The sequence below is a fragment of the Geospiza fortis genome, unplaced genomic scaffold (genome assembly GCF_000277835.1).
Source record: "Geospiza fortis unplaced genomic scaffold, GeoFor_1.0 scaffold241, whole genome shotgun sequence".
In the NCBI taxonomy this organism is placed as follows: domain Eukaryota; kingdom Metazoa; phylum Chordata; class Aves; order Passeriformes; family Thraupidae; genus Geospiza; species Geospiza fortis.
In genome coordinates this window covers 791,730-804,880 of record NW_005054491.1, presented here as the reverse complement: position 1 = coordinate 804,880, position 13,151 = coordinate 791,730, and the positions used below count along the sequence as shown (strand labels likewise).

Genomic DNA, 13,151 nt, shown 5'->3' with positions numbered 1-13,151 from the left:
CAGCAGGCCCGGGGTCCTGCACCGAGCCCGGAGCTGGGGCTTGAACCAAGCCCGGGACCCTGCACTGAGCCCCGGGGCCCTGAACTGAGCCAGGGGACCTGCACTGAGCCCCAGGGACCTGCACTGAGCCCCAGGGACCTGCACTGAGCCCCAGGGACCTGCACTGAGCCCCAGGGACCTGCACCAGGCCCGGGGTCCTGCACCGAGCCCTGGGGACCTGCACCGAGCCCTGGGGACCTGCACCGAGCCCTGGGGAGCTGCACCGAGCCCAGGGACTTGCACCGAGCCTGGGGACCTGCACTGAACCAGGGGCCCTGAACCGAGCCTTGGGCCCTGCACCAGGAGCTGGGGACCTGCACCAAGCCAGGGAACCAGCACTGAGCCCGGGGCCCTGCACCCAGCCCCGGGGACCTGCAGAGCTGACTTGCTGCCAGCAGAGACACACTCAGTGCCCCCCAGCAACCCCACTGTGCACAAGGAGCAGGAAAAGCAATGTGAAACAAGACAAATATCCTGCATCTAAGGGCTGATTGCTCACAAAGAGCTGAAGAGAAAGGAGAGGATGAGCCTGTGCTGAGGGCTGGGGAGCACAGCTGCACCTGGCTGTTCTGTTGGAGAGGAGGCACTGGGAATGCTGGTCAGGCTCTCCCACAGGCTGGAATAACATCCCAGCTCCTGCCAAAGAGGTTCACCAGGCTGCCTGCTGTGCACAGCACAACTGCTGCCCTGCCTGACCACTCAGCTTCCACAGGTAGAGACTCCTCAACATTAAACATCAAGGTGCTGCAATAAGTGATGGGAATAAAAAAAACCAAAAAACCCACAACTTTCTCCCCAGAAAGTGCCGCTCTCCTGGTCCTCGTGGTCCTATCCCAGCCCTGCTGTGAAACTGGGCACCTGTCACTGCTCCAATATCCTGCAGCTCTGAATTTGCTGGGGAAGGAAATAAATGGGACTTGAGACAAGTGCAGAGGTCAGGCTGATGAGGAGGGACAGCAGACCCGAGTACTCAGTGTGTGACATTAGGGAAAGCCTGGACACAGCATCAGAGTGCTCTCACTGTCCAAACCTGCATCAATGCCATTATGCCACTTTAATTTTAACCTCTTTTGGGTTTTCTCTTTAGATGTAAAAGCTTCTCAGAGCACAGGAAGCAATGCAAGAACCAACTCTATACAGCAGTGGCTGCGAGCTGTGCAGGGCATTGGTGGATCTCAGGAAAACACCAGTGCTGGAGATCTGCCAGAGTCTTGTAAGGCTGTAAGTATAACCTCCATGACTAAAAGGATCCCATATCCCCACAAGACACTTGGAAGGAAGCTCTGGCACTGTGCAAGCTGGGGAGCTGTTGCATCTATAAATGTTACCCCTTTTGGAACCAGCTGGGAAGACTCACCTCTCAATAAGTCTGAGAGTGGAGGACCACAATCCTCTGGAATTGTGTAGTCGCCTTTCCCAATGTTTTCAAATAATTTATAGATATTATCCCCTTCAAAAGGGTACAGACCCGTTGTGATGTTGTATCTGTGAAGGCAGAAGGAGAAGCAGGATGAGAAGCAGCCCACAGGTATTCAGTTCTTACCTGACTACATAAGCCAAAAGCAGCCAAGGGGAAACCAAAAGTGGAATATTTGGCAGTATGTGCAAAACCTCTTTAAGTTTAGCCTGCCTTCATCACAGTCCAGGACAACAAAAACTTAAAAATAAATACTGGAGATACTTGTGGTTTCTGTTACTGCCCTGGCTGTGCCTCTGGGAGCTGAGCAACAGCTGCAGAGTCACTTATGGAGAGCAAAGATCCCCTTGTGCAGAATTACAGATACCTTGGGGAGCATAAACCCACCCAGAGGAGTGAGCAGCACCCCCTCTCAGCTCCCCCCACCACACAAGAGCAGTGATGACAGAGCTGGGCCAGGACTGAGCTATCTGAGGGTGTCATTAATTGTGAAGTTCCTAGGGGCTCCTGGGCACTCACAGTGTCACCCCTGCAGACCAGATGTCGACTTTAAAGCCTGAAAAGGTGTCAAGGCCATTGGCAATTTCTGGGGGCTGGAATGCTGGCGACCCTTGGCTTGTCCTGCACGTGTCGTCCTCCGCAAACGGATGCAATGCCTGAGGCAGGAGAGACCAAACAGTGTCAGGCTTCCAAGGAAAACAAACTGTGACTCTTGGAAAAGTTCCACCTGGGAAACAAAAGGGGAAAACTCCTCTACTCAACGTCTACAGATGATAAGTTCATGCCACCACAGCAGCCACACGCCACAGTGACAAGTCTTGCACCTCTCCTACCTAAGACAATCTCCATATAAAAAGAAGGATAAGGTTATGCAGCTTATCCCCATTTTCCCCCACTTTTGGGCTCATTCAAGATTGACATCCTCCTTCTCTCTGTGTTTCCTGAGCAGAGGTTTCATGCTGTTACCAAAAGAAGTGCTTTGCCAATTGCAATAAATATTCAGAGTCACTCAGAGCACTCTGCAAGTGCAACAGAACAAAAGCCTAAATGCACAATAAATCAATGACACCACAGAGGTGACCTCAATCTAGAATGTCCCATTCTGACTTTGCTGTGCTTCTCACATACCTCTGCTACGCCTAAATCAGATATTTTTAGTGTCCCATTGGTTGTTAGCAGGAGGTTCCCAGGTTTTATATCCTTGTGGACAATCCCTTGGCTGTGCAAGTATTCTAAGCCATCTATAAGCTGACAAAAGTACCTGCAGAGAGGAGAGGGGGAAAAAAAATCAAACACTTTTAGCCAGTAGAAAGGAGCTTTTTGCTGTGGTCAGAGACTTTGTCGTAACCCACACGCAGCCTGGCAGTTCTAGAGGCAAGTGTTTCATCTCATAATACCCAGAAATAACATTAATGTGCCTGAATTTCACTTAGGCTGTCTGTAATCTCAGAGATCTCTTAAACTAAAATGACAATATGACCATAAAATGATGTAGTTGCCACAGATTTGGTGCTCTGCCCTGATTTGATCCTGACAATGTTTTTGTTATCTATTCCCAGAATTCTCATGTTTCTTTCCTTGAAGAGTAAAAGGGGCTCCAGCTTAACCCAGCTAACTACCCCAGCTACCAGATCATGCTGGATATTGCCAATCCCTAATCTATCCCAAGGTCTTTAAAGTCTTTTCTGATGCTGAACTGTGGCTTGACCTCCATTTAGGCAGGAGATTCCCCCCTCACACCCCTTGGCAAGGCAAGAGCACAGGGACCAGGGGGGGCTGTTGGGCAGCTCAGGAAGTAAAACAAAAATAACAGAAAAAATCAATAGAAGGATGGTTTTCTTCCCAGAATCTAAGGGCAATCCCTGCTGGCCACTTCAAGAGCTTTTCACTTTTTTTTTTTGCATGGGTGTAAAATATGAATTCACTGCACAAAGCCAGGTTTGCTTTCAAACACAATCTGAGCAGAGTGAACTTGAGAGAACACAGCAGGGAGAGGAAGAGAACTTACCCGTGAGCCTGAAACACTGGAAACCTCTTTTCTGGGACACTGTCCAGCATTTCCTGCATCCCACACACACAGTACTCCATCACCATATACGTGAGGGCAGAGTTAAGGAAGCTCCAGGGTTAACACTCAGTGTTAAACATTCCTCAGAGGGAATGGCTGCACTCCCCAAGTGCTGAGGGAATGTTCCTCCAGCTCCCACAGGACAGGGAAGCACCTACAGGAAAATCCTTCTGCCAAATGAGCATCTGCAGCTCCGTGCCCAGATCTGCAACAGGATGGGAACTCCACAGAAAATAAGCTGGAGATCTCACAGGCATGACAGAAAAAAGGGAAATACCTTGAAGTGGGCACAGAAGGTTGGGAACTCCCTGGCAGAAGAGCTGCAGCCCATTCCCCCAATGCCCTGGGTGTTCTGCACCTGAAATCAAAGTGGGGTCCCACCATCTTCCCCAAAGCTGGTTATTCCTCATTCCCTGTCCCAAACAACGCAGTTGTGTGCTCTATGAAACAGCTGCTGCTTACCCCCAGCTCCACAGGAGTATTCCAGTAGCAGGAAAAAGGATCCTTGGAGAGCTGAGAAGCTTTGTGAAACCACATGGATAAAAACAGTTACAACAGAATGCCAAGAGCTGCTGGCACTTTGCAGCATTTGTTCCCTTGCAGCATATTCCAGTTTTTATCTCTGTAAGCTTTAATGTAGGGGCCAAAAAAATGGGAACCAGACTGCCTGATGTTATAGTTGCCTGTTTTCTCCTCTCCCTGGGCTTTTGAAGGCAAAGTCTGGCTTGGAGGGGCCTGGGAGAACAGACCCTGGGACACTGGGGAGTGTCCTGACAGAGCAGAGGCTGCCAGGGCTCCCCTACAATCCTGAGCATGGTGTTATTCCTCCAAACCTAAACCCAAAATAAGTTACTTTTGCCCCAAGAAGCCACCTGAGGTAGAAGAGGCAGAAGGGAGACTCCTGCCCTGTGTGGGATCTGGGCTGAAGACTCTGCTGCCCTTTTCCAGCATGTTCCATCCAGCAGCTCCAAACACTGAAAACTCATTAAATTCCTGCTCCATTCCCCATGAGAGACCCTAAAATACTCTTCATTTACCCTAAACCAGAATTTATGATGGGCATGAAGATTCTCAGTAAATCAATAAAAGCAAAAACAGAAGAGAGAGCTCCCAAAATTCATTCCTACCCTTTCTTACTCAGGAAGAAATCTGTGAACTACTCCTATCAGAGTGATTTGGAATGCATCAACTCTCCCACTGCCAGGAGAATAACAGTGGTGGTGGATAATCCAGAGCAGCTCCTGGGGAGCAAAGAGGCTCAAGGACAGCCCTGGCTGGGTGTCATTAACAGCCAGGCTGCTCCTCACCCCTCCCTGGTCACTGATCCACTTCAGGTTGATCAATCAGATTAGAGAACAGACTTCCAGGCTGGAGCAGATCTGTTACAGGTGCCCCAAGCTCTCACTTCTCCTCCTCCTGGGCTTCTGCTCCCACACTCAGCTCTACACACTGGTAATGGGATCCCTGGGATGCTGCTCATGGAACTGGGTTCATTTTCTGCCTGGATGAGCTCTCCATTCACCACTAGCTCTGCACTCCCAGCCACAGCAGGCCAGCAAACAGCCCTTAAATACTAAAAGTCATTGATATTTTTAATCCAGTTGCCACAGCTTTCCCTTTCCCCCAGAAAATCACTCAATGTTTTTATTAGATGAGTTGCTCAAATGCTGTTTTAACTTGAAGGGAGCCTACAAGAAAGATGGACAGGGATTTTTTAGAAGAGGACACAGTGACAGGACATGGGGAAATTGCTTCACACTGGCAGAGAGGTGTGTTAGATGGGAGATTAGGGAAAAAATCTTCTCTGTGAGGATGGTGAGGCCCTGACATAGGCTCCCCTGAGAAGCTGTGGCTGCCCCTGGATCCCTGGAAGTGTCCAAGGCCAGGCTGGAAGGGGCTTGGAGCAACCTGGGATAGTGGAAAGTGTCTCTGCCCATGGCAGTGGTGGAATGGGATGAGCTTTAATGTCCTTTTTAACCCAAGCTAAGCCTGCAGTGCACTTCCACCAGCATCAAAACATTCAGGTGGGAACAGAATCCTCCCTTCCACAGCCCCAGTTTCCAATTCCACTGTGCTTGTTCTGGAAATTAGGATTTTTCTATTTAATCACCAAAGGGGAAGTTGACATCTCCCCTTAAATCCCAACTCTGCCTCCTGCCAGGAACCAACAGAGCCCTGTGCATGACTCAGGGCCCTGCCCCCAGGGCAGCCTCAGGGAAACAGTCCCTTTTCTGCTGGATCTGTTCCCAAAATTGTTCCCCATATAGCTGCTCAAGGTCTGCTCTATCACAGCCCAGGACATGCAGCACAGGCAGTGCCAGTCAGGAGCTGGGGAAGGGCTTGAACAAAATCATGGATGATTTCACTGATTCCACTGAAAACAAATTCCCCCAGTTATTGTCAGAATTAGCACAGGGAGGAACAAACTTTGTGAGAGTGTAGAAACAGATAAAGATGAAAATAACAAAGTCAACCTGTCCTTGCAAGGGAAAGGCACTGAAAACCAACTCTGGACCAGCACTGCTCAAAGTCCAGCAAGGAGCATCCTTGGAGAGATCCCATTTCCCAGTGATGGTTTTGTGTTGTCATCACCTGGTACCAACACACGATGTCTCTCTCGGGCTCCTTTTCCCCCTGCTGCCTCCTCCCTTCTACCTAATTAACCAGGATCTCTCAATCAATAATTGACTTGCAGTCCCCTCACTCTGTAGAGGCCACAGAACAAGCAGAAGCTGTCACACTCCTTTATCCTAATGATCTGGTGGCAGAGTGTTTGATCTAATTAATGCACACAATTAAATTACTCCTTTTCTGGAGTACTGTAATAAGAAGACAGTAGTTAGAAAACACTGTCAAAAATAAAAAGATCCATTCATAACATATGCTACAAAGGATCAGCTCCAGGAACTTCCACACTGGTTCCAAAGTGCTCTCAGTGTGACAGAGTCACACAAAATCCAGCAAAGTGAGGATAAAATTGCCTTGATCAGAGTCTGTGTGAATTTGTGTTTGTGTGGAAAGTGTGCCAGGTGGGCAGGATGGTTATTAGCAGCGAAAGCAATTTAGCTGCAAAAATTTAAGCTTAAGAAACATCCAAAAGGGCCTTCCCAAAAGCAGAACTACAGCAGAGAACAGTTGTAGCTCAAACCTGATCAACAGCCCTGTGCAAAAGGATATATTTTCTGTTTCTCCTCGTTGTACAACACATCCACCAGCTGGATGACGTTTTTGTGCCGTAATCTCCGCAGGAGCTGGATCTCCCTGCAGAAGAGACAAGGAAAAAGTTACATTTAAAAAGATAACTCCCAACTCCATTTCTTCCAAAATTTCACCCAAATTTAACTTGGCTGAAAGGCTGAGAGACCTGAAGTGAATCAGGGAAAGAAATAAGGTAAAACAGTGAGGAGCCACCTTCCCTTGGCTTGGGGAACAGTCCCTTGAATGTCACCTTCTGTCAGCTGTTCTGATCTTTGGCTCCAGGGATTTTGTACCTGCCCCAAACCACAGTTTAGTCTCTTTTGCATTAAACTCATCCTGCAAAATCCCACTGGATGCCAGCTGCGGAGAAACAGGCAGAGCAGGACAGTCAGGTCAGGGTGGTTCTGTTGGTGCCTGGCAGTGCACGTCCTGCTTTTCACTTTGTTCTGCTGCTGCTCCATCCTGGGCTGTGCTGAGCTCCCAAATTCTCCTTCCCTGAATGATCTGGTGAGTGCTTTAAGCAGTGTGGTCACACTTCATCAGCTCAGCCTCTGGGAAGCAGCATTACAAGGAATTCTGAGCGCAGCTTTGGAAGGGAGAGCCCCTGCCCAAAGCCAGCTCAGAGCCCCTCACAGGCACAATTAGCAGCTCCAGTAATGAGCTGGGGCCAGCACAAAGGCTGAGCAACAACCAGGAGCTGCTCCTTGGAAAGGACTTCTCCCATGCAGGAGTGTAAGGAGAATCCTTACTGATCTTTTAAGGATGCCTGAGCAGTATGAATTATTTCACTACCAAAATTAAGGCCAGAAACTCCTTTCTCAGCTCTGGATTTAGAAGAAGAGCTCACCAAGAGCTGAGCAGAGACCCAGGATACCACAGCAAAACTCCCAAGTATTGTGTGGACATGGCAGACAAGTCTAATTATAGGAATGACCAAAGGGCTGAAGTGGATTAAATTAGCACAAGGAACAGCAGCCAGTGTCAGTGTGGAGCTGAGGAGATCCTGCAGCACGAAGGGAGAGGGTTGAGGGCTCCAACCAGGGCTGCCAGAGGGGAGCAAACACACTCAAACACAACTTTAAGGCCCAAATGTTGGGAACACATTTAAAATCCTGATCCCAACAGCTCATTCCCTGTAATACAACTCAGAAGCACAAACACTAATTCCTCCCACCTTCAACAGATGAATAAATATCTCATATTTCTGTAATGATTCCCCCCCCTCCAGGAGGACTTTGCGAACCAATCCAAAATGCCAGGGCAGTGCCCCCACCCCTGGGGCAGAGGCCAAGCCACCCTTTTCCCAGAGGAAAGATTACTTCTATTTTTAGCCCCTCTTTCACTCTGGAATGCCTGAGGAGCAGGGACAGCCAGCTCAGTCACCTCTGATCCCATCTCACTTTGCAAACCCCTCGAGTGGGGGAACAGAGGTCTCACCTCCTCAGAACAGGCCTAAATTTGATTTTTTTTTCCTTCCAAAACTATCAACAAAACCCCACCACAGCCCACTGCAAGCGTGTGAGCAGACAGACTGCCAGAGGCCAAGGCCTGCTTCCAAGTAAGGAGACAAGGGGGAAAAAAGACCTAACTCGAGCTCTGTCAGATCCATTAAGCTCATCCTGGTGGATTAAGATTTATCCCCTGCAAGGTACCTGCTCTGGTAAATAACAGGGGGTGTTGCTGCTCAGAACTGTAAATAGCAAAGCTGCCCCCTTGCTCCATGTGCCACAGCATTTTGGAACATGCCAAAGGCAGCCTGGAAAGGCAGATTCCCCTTCCTGGACATCTCCACTGTGAGATCCAGTGTTCTTCCTTGTTCCTAGCCTAACAAAACACAGCCAAACACAGCCAAAAGATTCATTGCCTTCCTTTGGTTCACAAGGTTCTTCCCACAACATCCTGAAAGCGTAGAAAGTGCAGCACCTGATCCAGGACTGTGTGAGCCCGAAGGATGGAAGTGCCAGGAAGATTTCTGTGACACTTTTTCTCTTTCCTAGTCCAAAGAGTCCATCCACATCCTGCTCCTGTGGGGATGTCTGGCATTCCAAATTCTATATCCACCAAAATATAGAATTCTGGGCTCTTCCATGGAGTACAGGTCCCAGCATTTCACCTCTCAACCCAAGCAAACATCCAGCTCAGCAGAGGAAGTCCTTGAGCCACACAGCTCCAAGGGGAACACGTCTCTGAGGAGGAGGGATCAGCTCATTCCCACCTGAGCTCACACCTCCAGGGCTTCCAGCAAGTCCTTCCCCAGCAGAGCTGTCCCTGTTTGGAGGTTCCAGCTCTTGGGACTTGCAGACCCCAAGAACTGTCACAGCACAGCCCCATAGCCCAGGATAACCCTCCGAGGAATTCCAAGGAGCACAAATTCCAACCAGAGCAATTGCTGAGGTGGTAAGTACAGCACAGGGCACTTGGGATCCCACAGAGCCCCAAACATTTAATTAACGTGTCAGGCTATTAGCACACGGCGTTATTAAACCTCTGCTGCTGCAGCCACAGGCTGCCAGGTTTTCCTGCCTCTTTTTGGCAATCCCACTAAACTCCTTTTTTTTGCAGGGCTGAGATTCTGCAGTGTCTGCCTGACTGAGCCACCTCCACCTGCTCTAAACAGAAATGATTCTCCCAATAAATTTAAGGAAACTGTGTCTTACAAGTTTAAACTCTCAACATCCTCTCCAGGACTCAGAGAGCCCTTCAGGGCTCGTTTTCCTGGGGCAGAAGTGGAGTGTTTTGGGGTAGAGAAAAATAATTTGATGTAAGTCCCAAACACATTTTAGCTGTAATTTCTGGGTCTCCAGAACACCAGGAGACAGGGCTGGGGCAGAGATGAGCCTGTGGCCTGGGATATCAGCAAGGAGTGACCCAAGGTTGGCATTAACATCTTATTTCCAGCCCAACATCCCCAGGTGCCCAAGGCCCAGCTCAGACCTCTATGATCCTCCACAGCTCATTACTGCACTCTCATTACTCCCTGTGTGTTACTGCTTGTGGAATTACCCAAGGGCCACTGTCTAGGAACCGTTTTCCAGGGATTTCCTTGGATGACAATTCCATTCCTGTGCTACCAGCACAGCTCTGAGGCAGGAGCCCACCACAGTAACTCAATCACCTCTGCCCAACAACCCAAGCCCCACGTGCAGCTTTTCCCTGTGCGGCAGGAAACACTGGAAACCACTTCAGTGATCAGATTCCAAGAGAGAAAGCAGAACCCAACAGTGTGATCCAGCCCACAAACTAATTTCTTGCTGTCCTGTGCACAGGAGCAGCTTTTGGGCATAAACTCCCCAAAACTGCTCCAACACAGCTGCTCAAAGTGAGATTCCAGTGCAATCTGGCCATGTTGACATTAAAATACCATGTCTGTGTCCTGTCCAGCACTACCTGGAGACCCCACAGCACTTTGTTCCTCCCGCACTGAGGACTCAGACACCTGGGTTTGGTCACATATCTCACACTCAGAGCAGACACAGCTTTCACTCCTCTCACAACAGTGCTGAAGGGTTCTGATAAGCTCAGAGTGCCAGGGGACCAGGGAACCACAAAATACAACAGTTTGCCTTAAAATTCCCCACTGAAGCAGCAGATAAAGCACACGGATGGGTGGGCAGAGGGGAAAGGATGAGGGAACAGAAATAGGAACTTGAACTAAAGTTAAACCCCTGGGTACAAGGCAAGACCTAAAATCTGCCTTGGTGTTTTGGAGCAGGTGGGGCTGAGCCAGGAAATGTCCACAGAAAGTCCCTTAATGACCCATCTGATACTCACAGCCCCATTCTGGGTGTAAATAAAACTTCCACAGAGTTCACCTCAGGACACAGGAGCATTCCCATGGCTCTGAGAGCAGGGAACTCTCCTGATGTGGGCAAGCTCTTTTTACCTAATTTACATTGAAAGCTTCCCTAAGGAGGAAACGATCTCCAGGTTCCCCAGTGGCAGCTCTGGATGTGCCCGTGGAGGGACCCAGGGACGGGGCACTCAGCCTCCACCAGAAAAACAAGAAACATTTTATTACACATTAACCAAGTTTGCTTGATCCTGAACCCGAGCCAGGAAGGGAGAGAGACAGGGAGGTCCCAGCCTTGGGATGTGACTGTTCCACAGCCAAGGGTGTCAAGAAAGGTTGGAAGGCAAAGTGAGAGAGCTCCCTGACAGCAGTGCTGGGACAGGATGTGAAATATCCCACAGCTAAACGGGGAAATCAAACGGAGGGACAGACACAGGACTCTGCAGGTCAGGGCTCACCCAGAGCAGAACACCACAAGAGTATCCTCGACCTCTCAGAGCTCTCCCTCCCAGCCTAGATAAACCCTCATGGGTTGTTTGGGCTGCAGAGGCTCCTGCAGGGCTGATAAGCAGCTCCTGGCAGGGCTGGGACGCAGCTGCTGCGAGGTCCAGGGAAGGGAAAGGTCCCACACCAGCCCCACGGATCCAGCCCCTCCTGGGGTTCACTTCCATGAGTAACCAGGTGTGGCAGAGGCACAGACAGCTGACAACCCTTGGCCCCAATTTACAGCCTCAGAAATCAGCTGGGGAGAGCCTTGAGTTAACTCCCAAGGATCCTAGAAATGAAGCCAAGGGAAAAAACCCAAAACTTCCTGTGCTCATGGAGTGCCCCATATATTAGATCCTGTTCCAGCCACCTTCCACACGGGTGGGAGGAGAAACTGCCACCACAGAGAGCTCCAGGGAACACCTGGGGACACCTTTGGAACACCTGGGCAGATGCAGGAATAACCCTGTGAGGACACCAGGTGTGTTTGTAAGGTCTCACCTCGCCCAGGTGCTGCTGCCTAGGAAAGGTGAGAGGACACAGAGAAACTGCTTTAAGAAATAATATTTTATCCATTAAATGACACCAAAGTGGTGTATTCCAGACTGTCCCAGCCCTTGGGAACCTGGGCACAGCTTCACCCAGAGCATTGCCTGCTGTTCAGAGATTCCTAAATACCTGTGGATTAGGAAGCACTTCCACAGCAGAGCCACGCTGTCAGCTAAAACAACACAGGAGCTCAGCTGCTAAACAAGAACCAAGCTCACCCACCCAGCTCCCAGACCTCTTTATACTCACTTTTTCACGTTGGCCTCCCCGTTGGGGATCCGGCGCAGCTTCTTCTTCTTCAGGATCTTCACAGCTCTCCTGCACAGAGTCTCTGAGTCCAGCATCTCCTTGACTTTGCCGTAGGAGCCCTCTCCCAGCAGGTCTCCCATGAGGTACTTGCCGATGAGCTTGGCCCGTTTGCGCCGGGGCTGGTAAATGACCTCGGTGGAGTCGATGCGGTGGATGAAGGTGTCCATCCCCACCGACATCAGCTCGCTCTCTGCAAACATTCCCAGCTGCTGGGGCTCCTGCAGATCCATCCTGGATTAAGTTCCTTAACCTGTTTCGGTTTTTTTTTTTTTTTCCTTAAGCGCTCAAGGCTTTAATCCTGTTTGTTAAGTTTCCAACACTCCCTTTTTACTCCTTCTCGGGAAAAAAGTATCCAGAAGATTGTACAAATGTGAATAATAATAATAATAATAAAAAAACAACCAACAAAAAAAAAAGAAGGAAAAAAAAAAAGAAAAATCAAACCTAAGAGCTGCTTCCAGGTCAGTTGGATGCAAAAAGATCCCGGCCTGGCTCCAGAATGTCTTTGAAAAAGAACATAAATCTGTGACGGGACACACTCAGTTTGGGACTCACGTTGCTTCCGACCCGGTCCCGCTACCGGGGGCTCTTCCCAGTCAACTGGCCTTGACTGGGCCCAGTTTGATCCTAAAGAGTTAGGTCATCTCCGGGCCCGTCAGGCCACCCCGTGGAACCAGAGCAGCTCCCAGTCCCTCTCGTGACTTTCCATGCCTAGGAGCTCATGATTCCCAGCCGGGGTGGGAAGGTGTGCTCCCCCCGGAGCACGGGCCGCACGGGGTGGGGGGGGGGTTCAGCCGTTGGGGAGCTGGAAGCAAGTTTCCTTGAAGGAGTTTTCCGAAACAATTCTTGCGTCTTCGCTTTCGCCTACAAAAGTTTGAGGCCTTCGGTGCCTACCGAGAGCTCCCGGGGGCATCCTTCATCCACCGGGATTCCGCCCGGCACATGATGTGTCACCACCACCTCTGCTCCGGGTGTCAGCGGTGCAGGACAACACAACCCACCCCGGCCCCGTTGATCCCGGGGGAGGTCAGGGAGACCCTCTGCCCCGTGCCCCAACACCCGGCTGCACCCGGGGGATCTCCTGCCCGCTGTCCGGTTCCTCACGGAGAGAGGTGGGGGGGTCAGGGATGCCCACCTGGCCCGGACGGTCTCTCCCGCACCTCCCACAGGTGTCACCGGGGCTGGCGGCAGGGCACGGCGGGAGAGCAGAGAGGGGTGACAGGGGACAGGACACTTTCAGTGCGACAAAATCAGCGCCGGAGCCGGGACGGGACGGGACGCACTCCCGGGAGGGG

At 50.4% G+C, this 13,151-nt stretch overlaps 1 protein-coding gene across 1 annotated transcript in view; it reads right to left on the bottom strand.

Moving 5' to 3' along the window:
- Positions 1-13,145, bottom strand: part of STK11 (serine/threonine kinase 11) — a 31,835-nt gene extending 18,690 nt beyond the window's left edge. Inside the window, exons 1-6 of the mRNA XM_005428544.3 lie at positions 11,797-13,145; positions 6,702-6,785; positions 3,465-3,554; positions 2,585-2,717; positions 1,976-2,112; positions 1,397-1,524 (exon numbers count right to left, since the gene is read on the bottom strand). Of these exons, the coding sequence (XP_005428601.1) occupies positions 1,397-1,524; positions 1,976-2,112; positions 2,585-2,717; positions 3,465-3,554; positions 6,702-6,785; positions 11,797-12,086 (862 nt within the window). The 5' untranslated portion in view covers positions 12,087-13,145. The remainder of the gene's footprint in view (positions 1-1,396; positions 1,525-1,975; positions 2,113-2,584; positions 2,718-3,464; positions 3,555-6,701; positions 6,786-11,796) is intronic.
- Between the last annotated feature and the right edge of the window lie 6 nt (positions 13,146-13,151).